This window comes from Eretmochelys imbricata, chromosome 7 (assembly GCF_965152235.1).
Source record: "Eretmochelys imbricata isolate rEreImb1 chromosome 7, rEreImb1.hap1, whole genome shotgun sequence".
Taxonomy (NCBI): domain Eukaryota; kingdom Metazoa; phylum Chordata; order Testudines; family Cheloniidae; genus Eretmochelys; species Eretmochelys imbricata.
The window spans coordinates 110,742,354-110,751,760 of record NC_135578.1 but is presented as its reverse complement, the minus strand read 5'-3'; the positions used below and the strand labels follow the sequence as shown (position 1 = coordinate 110,751,760).

The 9,407-nt window shown below is 39.8% G+C and overlaps 1 protein-coding gene across 1 annotated transcript; it reads left to right on the top strand.

Annotated features, from left to right (window-relative positions):
• Positions 1-2,306: 2,306 nt before the first annotated feature.
• On the top strand, positions 2,307-9,113 carry KCNK18 (potassium two pore domain channel subfamily K member 18). The gene is made up of 3 exons (XM_077822865.1): positions 2,307-2,523; positions 3,927-4,073; positions 8,287-9,113. The coding sequence occupies exons 1-3, from the start codon at positions 2,307-2,309 to the stop codon at positions 9,111-9,113; spliced, it is 1,191 nt and encodes a 396-aa protein (XP_077678991.1).
• Positions 9,114-9,407: the final 294 nt, after the last annotated feature.

Genomic DNA, 9,407 nt, shown 5'->3' with positions numbered 1-9,407 from the left:
TCATAATCTGTCCTTGTATCATTTCTATAAAATACTTACAAACACCTACCATTTGCATTAGACTTGTTGAAAAAGAAAAAGCTTGAACCTGGCTAGACATTGTGTTACGTGGACTTGGATAGTGGGGCATTTAATACTTGAAAGTACAGTACATTGAATGTAATGGAGTTTGATTGAAGAGCATCTAAAAAGCAGATCTGTTGACAAAATAATGGATGGTTATATGCAGAAAGAGTTATAATTGATTATCTAAAAGCCTCTTTGTGTACAAAGAAAGGACTTTCTAATTTGAACTTTTGTAATCAAAGAAAACCAGATGAACTACAAATGGTAATATACATTTATTGGTACTGGATTAATTAAATCTTGCAGGTTTGCCCAAAAACCTTTTCAAGTGTCATCTCTAGAGCAATGTGTATTTGCACTAATGAAAGAAATGGAATTCAGAAATGGCCTTTAGGAAATGCGTAAGTTGTGCAGTCCATTAATATGAAAAGGAAATGCAGACTGCAAAAATCTCTCTCAGTGCTAGTAGCATTAACTCAATTTGGACTAGCCTGTGGTTATCACAGTTTGCTTTTAAGCATTTGAGCCCAAATATGTAACACAGTGACAGTGGGAAATGCTTTAGATTAAGCAGCTAATGTAAAAATCATTTAGTGAATATATTTTTATCAAATTCTCTCATTGCTGCAAGCTCTGAGCTTGATACTTCAAGTGGCTGAGGATGTCCTGGGAATTGTGAAGCCATCTGTGGTCCTACTGAATATCAATGGGGCTGAAGGGTTCAGCACACATTATAGGACTGAGGTTGAAATCTGAAAAGCATCATAGACGATTATGGTTGGAAGAGACCTCAGAAGGTCATCTAGTCTCTAGGACAAGTCATGCCACCACCATGATTACAATCCTGTGATGTGAAAATGCTGTAGGCTTTCTTGCGAATTAAAACTGAACTACAAAATATACACATGAACAATTTTCAAGTGTTTTATGGGTGCATTTGTGTAAGACCAAAAAGAGCAGCTTAAACAGCAAAAAGGATTTCTAGGTCTATTGCCTAAAAATGATATACCGGTCCAGTGAAAGATAAACAAACAAACAACAGTCAGTCATATAGTCTTTTGTACCAGGGACTAAGCCCTGAAAAGCCAGCTGAAGATCAGAATGCAGCTTCCAGTCCCTGCTTCCCTAGCAGATGGGCCAAGCTGGGATGAACACACCACACTTTGGAGCTCCACCACGGTGCACAACCGAGGATCCAGCTTACAGATTTTAAGGCCAAAAGGGATCATTATGATCAGCTAGTCTGCTCTCCTTCATAGCAAGGGCCATAACATCTCAGCGGCTGCAGCTCAGTATCTTGTGGGTGCACTAGAGGATTTTCAGGCTTCGTTTAAAGCCTTACAAGAGATGGAGAATTTACCTCATCCTTTGTAGCCTGTTCTAGTGACCCTCACTGTTAAAACAGCAAAGGACAGTGACAGTGCTCATCACTTTCAGTGTCTCAGAGTGAGGGATAACAGTGAGAGCTTTGATTTTGAAGGTGGATGGGCTTCCAAAAAGTCACTAGCATGGGGCTAACTCCATTCTTACTCACTGAAGTCAGTGGCAGTTTTGCTTAAATAAAAATTGGGCGAGAATTGGGCAAGGACTTCATGGTTTGGCCTCATAGATAAAATCCATTACACTTAAAGAAAATAACCAATAGAAGGGGGCCTTAATGCCACAGCAGCTTAATGCATCAGTAGGAGAGATGGAATTATTCTGCAGCCCTGAGGGAATGACCATTAGTATAATGGTAGAGGTCCAGCACTGTCTGCCTCTGATAAATTATAGGTCTCTCCCCTTCATTCCTGGTGGAATGTTTCATATCACATACATATCCTTTTTCTACACTGTGCATCTTTTCATCTATTACTGGGAAATTTGCTTCCGTTGTGTCAATGAAAAGCAAAAGCTGAAGTTCAGTACAAGAAACTTTAAACTGCAATTAAGTCCAATAGATACATACAATAGCTGGTTATGTGTGTGCATTACAGCTCTCCCTGATCAATAGTAATTCAGTGCTATAGCATGCTGTATCATCATCTGACAGATATTTTAAGACTTGATTAGTCCTAGGCTCTTTCCAGGGCCCATTGGGACACTACTACAGTGTTCAGTTATAAAGTCCTGCCTTCTGAAAGCATGAAAGAGAGGATTTCTCATTTCCCAGATGGGAGAGGCCTCACTGAAATGCCACAGATTTCTCACTTCCCTGTTTCTAAAAGCTTTAGCTGATTTTTCCTAACAGAGAGTTGAGGATGGAACTTCGCTCTCGTCCCCAGCAAGACAAAAAGATGTGCACAAGAGTGTTTTGGGCAGTGTTTCCTCATGCCTGCTTCATCTCTTCTCTAGTGATCTATGCTTTTCTGGGGGCGGTCATGTTTTCTCACATTGAGGGTAACAGAAATTGGAATGAAAGTGAAGAATATAAGGATTTTATGCTGGATCTGCGGAACCTCTCAAAGGATTTAACAGGTATGTGCAGTAATAGAAAAATGACTTCGCTTACAGGGTATTACTGAACCCCCTGTCATTCAAATTAGATCTCTTAACTTGTGACTATATACTTCAAAATAATGAAGGGTAAGCTTGGAAGTAGCTTTAGAGTGTATTTATTTGCTTTAATTATGATTTCCAGGCTGTAAACTTCCACGGTCCCTATGTGAATGTTTGATGAGATTTTTGTAGTGCTTATCTACTTCTCTTTTTCTTGCATCACTGGAAAGATTTAAAGTTACCCTGGGTAGCTAAAGAGTGAATGAGATTGCTTAGCTATTGTAACAAGCTCAGTTTAGAGTCTCCTTCATCCCTCATGGGGTCTCCTCTAGTCACGTAATGATAGGAGGTCAGCCTTCTGCCTCACAAAACAAAAACATAACAGTTCAGAAAGTCAAAGAAAAGCTGGATCCTAATAATCATTTATGTGAAGGATGGGTCCAACTACAGGGTATATAATGTCAGGATGGCAAAAAAAGAGAGGGTGGTGAGGGCGGGGGTGGTAGCACTTATTCATTGTCTACAGCAGACTAAATAGACAAAAGAGCTTTTAGTGAATGGTCACTGGCTCTTTCTGAGGGCTCATCTACACTTAAAAATTTACCAAAATAGCAACTCCAGAATAATTATTTCAGAAGGGTTATTTATTTCAGTAGAAACCCTCTGTGGACACTTATTCCAGAATATGAGTGCCTTTTTTCCACTGCACTTACTCCATTTTGGAAGTGATCTTTATCAGGGAGGGATTACAGGGAGTAAGTCACACTCCAAAGATGCCTATATGTGCAGGCTATAGGAGTAGCTGCTAGAGATAATGCATTTGGTATTTATCCACAGGTAGGGGCCATGGGTCTCAGCAGTAGACCACAAATAGAGACTTTTCTGTTTATCTTCTGATTACAAATTGTTTTACTTTCTTAAGTAAAAGCCCATGCTGGTTGCACCTCTTTTCCCTCTCACCTCTGTCTCCCCCAGTTCAATCATTCAATCAGAAGAAGAATAAACCAGATACCTAAAAGAAAAGAGCTAGATGTCACGAAAGACAGATGTCAAATTTTGTGTCATTCTCTTTTTGGTATATTTTCTATCTTTCTCTTTTTAAAAATTACCCAGTTTCTTTGTACTCATTTTTTAACGTTATATGCTTTCACGCATCAGTCCCCCCCACTGTGTTTCTTCACCACAGCTACTAGCCTGACTCTGCTTACAGCATGAGCAAAGATTTTGTGTGTGGATATGTTTGTGTGTGGATATGTTCTTCTTTTAAAGTAACAGAGCCAGATCGTCAGCCAGTATAATGGATTTATGCTGATTTACAGCAGCTGATGGTATGGCCCAGAGTCTTGAAGCAGTCACCACAAGCTGTTTTGTTATTGTAACAGAAAATATGACAGAAAACCAGGAGACATTTAAGAAAAGAGCCCATGCACTGTTCACCAAAGCTAAGTTGGAATGGTTTGCTGATCCAAAAGAACAATGGTCTTTCCTCGGGTCTCTCTTTTTCTGCTGTACTGTGTTCACAACAGTGGGTAAGTTCTGAGGTAAAGTACACTTAACATTTGATGCTAATCTCTGCATTTAACTCATGGGTTTCATCCAATGAATTCACAAAGGAACAAAATGTATTTGTAGTGAGTAATTCGGGTTAAAATGTTATCCAGAGCTCTGTAACCCTCTTCCAATGCGTTTTAGCTCTTAGATTTTTGTAATTGCACATGCAAATTAGATGCTCAGTTGCATGCACACATGGTCCTCATGACTTAATGAAACTTTTTTGTAAAAAAAAAACCAAACAAGTTTTCTCTATTGTTTTGGGTCAAAATGTGCTCTTGCCCTCCCCACTGTTGTGTATTATTCTGGGTGTTGCCCTCCACCTGTGAGGATGTGATCTGATTTTAAAGAGCTTCACAGTTGTTTAGGTTGTAAAGTGTGTTATAAATATAAGGCAATATAATTAATTCTTTCTTGCGTATCCACTGAGACATATTGAGAATGGCTAGTCAAGCTTCTATTAAGTACTCCTGAAATTTTCCATTCCAGCTCCAGGTGTAGACGGATGACCTATATACAAACAAAAATGACCTGTTGTAGTCCCTTCTCTACAACACTACCGGGTGCTACTTTCCATGTGCTCCTGCTGTTCTTCTTGACACCATTCTCACACGCTGGCAAACGCAGGTGGTGACTAAGTCTTCCACATAGAACCACTCAGTTAGAATGTGCATGCCTGAGACAATGACCAACGCCACCTTTTGTGAGGGAAGGTCCGGAGGCAGCAAGCAGCAATCCAGAGAGGCTAACAAAGAAAGGGACAGAGATAGAAGATTTCTAGGGTGGACATGTGTTTTTTTAAAGAAGGTAACATGGTCAGATATCCAGCTGAAACCTGCATTTATTCAACTGACCAAAATTCAGTTAGACTAAATATGGGTATGAAAAGTTATCTGACATAATCCTTCAGCATAAGATATGACAGAATCCATAGTTTCCAAAAAACGCGCACACCCATGCCTCTAAAAGTTCTTGTACTCAGAATTCATCCTCATGTATAACCTTAGCTATACTCCTCCCTATTCAATTTTGCTATTAAGAAATCAGTTTCAAGATCTTAAGTTGTGTGGTTAAAGTTCCTTGCCACTCCTCAGTCCAGAGGTTCTCAAACTGTGGTCTGCGGACCACCAGTGGTCTGCGAGCTCCATTCAGGTGGTCAGCGGATATTTCCCTCTAAGGTGCGCTCTTGGGTGGCCACACACGAGAGAATGAAGGGCCACCCACCTAATTAGTGGAGCTGTGTAGGCGTGGCTCCACTAATTAGATGCCTGGACCCCGCAGAAGACACACATATAAGGTGAGGTGGTGGCCTCAGGGGGAATAGGGAGTAGGTGGGAAGGGGCAGTGGAGTGAGAAGAGGGGATGGGGGAAATGTGGGACGTGCAGGGCTGTGGCAGCCAGAGAAAGAGGTGACTTTCCTCAGCTCCAGAGCTGCAGCTACCAGGGAGAGATGGCCCTCCTTCCCAGCCTCAGCTCTGTGGCTGCTGTGGGGGGGGAGCGACCCCCATCCTTTCCAGCCCCAGCTCAGGGGCTGCTGAGGTGGGGGACAGAGGGAGAGACCCCTCTCATTCCCAGCCCCAGTTCACAGGCTACTATGGTGGGGGAGAGAGGGCACATCCATCGCATTAGAAAGGTAAGACTGCTGATATTAAAATATGAGTTGTGTGCTTTTATTTGTAGAACAAAAAATGTTAATTATTATTAAGGTGGCTTTTTTATATAGTGCTTTTATCCAAAGCGCTTTACAATAGTTAGCTAATGGTACAAACATTTGGAAAGATCATTAAGTGATCTGCCAAGACCCTCAGCAATTTTCAAGTGGTCCACGAAAAAAAAGTTTGAGACCCACTGGCTTAGACTATTTTCTTTGGTTACCCCTTTCTGCCCTTCCCTGGCTGTTAATCTTCCTCTTTGTTACATTTAAAAAAAAATCCATCTGTTTTCTTTACAGCACAGAACCAGCATGAAATCACACCATGGTGATTATTATACATGCAATGTCCTGCACCATTGGTTTTCTAGATAATACTGAACTACCCCACAAGTACCTCTGCGTATTAGGCAGCGGATGAGCTACAACCAGAGACAGGTGTGTTTACACCTGCACCTTTTCTTATGGGACTTCTGTGAGAGAGGCATCAGGGTTTTATTTATTTATTTTACTGACTCAGGTAAAATCCCCCCTGACTTCAATATAAGAGCTGATTTGTGGAATGGGTCTACATGGAAGTTTGGTTCGCTTCCGTCTCTGCAATTTCATGTTCTTCCACAGAGAATATTTTGCTATTGCAAATGATTTAAAAAGGAAGACAAACCATAGTTTAAACTAGAAGCCATTAATTTCAATGGGGAGTTTTGCTTGAGTAAGGACCAACGGGTCAGTTAAGGACACATTTTGCTTAACCATCAAACCAAATTGGCTAAAGATATAATCTAGTAAATGCTGTAGCTGATGTTATTTTTGGAGGGAGTGCAACTTAAGAGGGTCTCACGCTAGGAATGCAAAATAGTTTCCTCTCTGGCGAAAAATGAGGAAGAATAGGTAGCACGTGCTAGTAAGTAGTAGTAAACATTTATGACAGGTAAATGTGTCCAAATCACTTACGTGATTTAGGATCTTAAGTCTTATTTTCAGAAGTGAGTTAGGCACTTAGAAGCACTCCTACTCCCCTCCAATGGGCTTGATCCAAAATAAGCCCTATTTGTCGACCTCCCCAGGAAGCTATATACCACATCTGTTTGCTTAGGCTCTTTGGGAGGTCTAAGATGCTTGGGGGTTTAGAGGAGGTGAGGAGCCAGGGATATTCATTTTTGTTGTTGATTGACTGCCATTTGTGTGGGGTGAGATCAGCTGTTGATTTGTTATTTGGCTAGATTATATCTGTAATAAATGTTAAAGCAACTATAACCTGTGACAGGCACTTTTATGTATATGAATCAGAACAAAAAAAGAAATCACTCTCCACATATTAATTACGGTAAATAATCCTCACCACTTACCTCTGCAGAGTAATAATTAGCATCCCCATTTCACAGCTGTGGGAATGGAGACACACAGGATAAATAACGTGCCAAAGGCCACATACTGAGTTAGTGGCAGAGGCTGGATTAGAACATAAAGACTATAGCTATCTTTAGTAAGAATGAAGGTGACCTGGCAATTATACTCCAGTATTTGGTGTAATAATCTTAAAGGCAGCCCCCCAAAGTCATCTAAGAGGAAACAGTGTTGACTAAGGAAGAGAAAAGCATTTTTAAAAAAGGATTCTTTATGCCTTTTTGGAGGACAAAGAAGAGAACTTCCATTAAAAACTTTAATACAGTTTCTCTCTTATCTTTTCCCTAATGGAAATGCATTAACTTAGGGTTAGGGTTTTAACTTCACAGCCGAAGAAGCAATGGCATGACTACAGGAAAGGAGTCCTATGTCCTAATTTAATTTGCAGTTGTATATTTTAGACTACCATTTTGTTACTTAAAATGATCATTTGGCAGTGGAAGCCTGGTAATATTTTTGCATTAGTTACATTTGATATTGGCACTTTTTAGATCATTAGAGTAAAGTGTTATTGGTTTCCAGCCATACTCTTCAATGGAGAAAATGTGTGTCCCCTAAAGCCCAGTTTTACAACTATCCATATGTCAAATGCAACTCCTGTCATTAAAATCAGTTCTAACAAACTGTAAACAGTTTCAAATCATTGACAGTGACAATTATGATCAACAATGGCCCCGAGTCATAAGGTTTGAGGGTGTTGGGATTCATTGTTCCAAGTTATTAAACAGAATAACCAGTTGCAAAAATTCAGATTAGAATCCAGATCTGAATTTACCAAAATTCAGGGAGTTTTGATCTGGTGCTCCATTCTGGGTCAGTTTCTACATATGAGTTACCACATGCACAACTGTCTGCTTTCAGGTAAGTTTTATCGTTTGTGCATATGCTCTTTCAGAAGGAATATAGTGAAGGTCCTTCTGTTCTAAGTCACAGCCACATACAACCCCCTCGCCCCTCCAGCCTAAAATGCTTTAAAAAGGATTGAGATAAATGTTTAAAAAAAAAAAAAGACCATACACACTATTGACTAAAATATCATCACACAAACTATTGATTTAAAACTGACAGTATTAAAAGTTCAATGTTTTGATTACAAAATAAATTGCAGTGTTCTATTTTTGTTTTGTTTTTAGGTTATGGCCATAGCTACCCCGTAACAAAGTTTGGGAAATATCTGTGTATGCTATATGCATTATTTGGCATACCTCTGATGTTCTTGGTTCTGACAGACATGGGAGACATCCTTGCAGCTATCTTATCCAAGTCTTACAATGAATTTAGAAAACTTCAGTCAAAAATGTTAGCCTCTAAACCAGCTAAACTGTGTTCTGGATGCATCTGTAAGAAAAACAAGGATATAAAAACTGGATCATCATTGCTTATGCAACACAAAATAGTCATCCAGGAACCTTTAAGTATCATGGAAGTGCTGAAAAGCCAATCTTCTGTTAAAAGGAAGTCACTGCAATACCGGAATGCTGAAATATTTGAAATGCTAATTGCAAGAGAAAATCAATACCTTATGCCACCAAGAATTAACAAATTTGAAAGATGGAGTTCATGTCCCGAACTAGATTCAGGGAAGATGACCTGTGTTATCGAAAACTTTGGCAAAGAACTCGAAAAGCTAGATGTGCCCATCTTGCTCATGGCACTAATTGTCTTTGCATACATCTCCTGTGCAGCAGCTATTCTTCCAAATTGGGAAAACCACATGGATTTTGAGGAGGCTTTCTATTTTTGTTTTATTACCTTGACAACAATTGGGTTTGGTGATATTCACTTGCAACATCCCAACTTTTTCTTGTTTTTTTCCCTCTATATTGTCATTGGTATGGAAATAGTCGTCATTGCTTTTAAGCTGGGACAAGATCGATTGATTGGCTTGTACAAAAAGGTGATTTCATATGTTAGTAAGAAGACGTCAACACAGTATGAGAAGTATCCAGGTAAAAAATAGCCATCATTTCTCCCTGTCACATTCACTGGCGATTGCAATCAGATGAAATTGTTCATGTGTTTTCTATTCTCTGCTTTATGGAAGGCTTAGAGGGGGCCATATTTCCCCCGCATTTACATGAGTTCCACTCATCCTGAAATCAGTAGGAACATGCTGTAAACTGGTGGAAGGCCTCAGGAGAAAATAGACAGGGTGCAGTCAGGAAAGGTTTTCCTCAAGGGATATTATTTGTAACCAGAAAAAATAAAAAAACCCACAACTAACATTTAAAAAACCCTCCCCCAGTTGGGATTC

Excerpts from the sequence above, each read along its gene's own strand:
- KCNK18 (XM_077822865.1), top strand. The coding sequence starts at position 2,307 with ATGGAACTTCGCTCTCGTCCCCAGCAAGACAAAAAGATGTGCACAAGA. Across the intron at positions 2,524-3,926 it reads CCTCTCAAAGGATTTAACAG|AAAATATGACAGAAAACCAG; the intron begins GTATGTGCAGTA and ends TTATTGTAACAG. Across the intron at positions 4,074-8,286 it reads TACTGTGTTCACAACAGTGG|GTTATGGCCATAGCTACCCC; the intron begins GTAAGTTCTGAG and ends TTTTGTTTTTAG.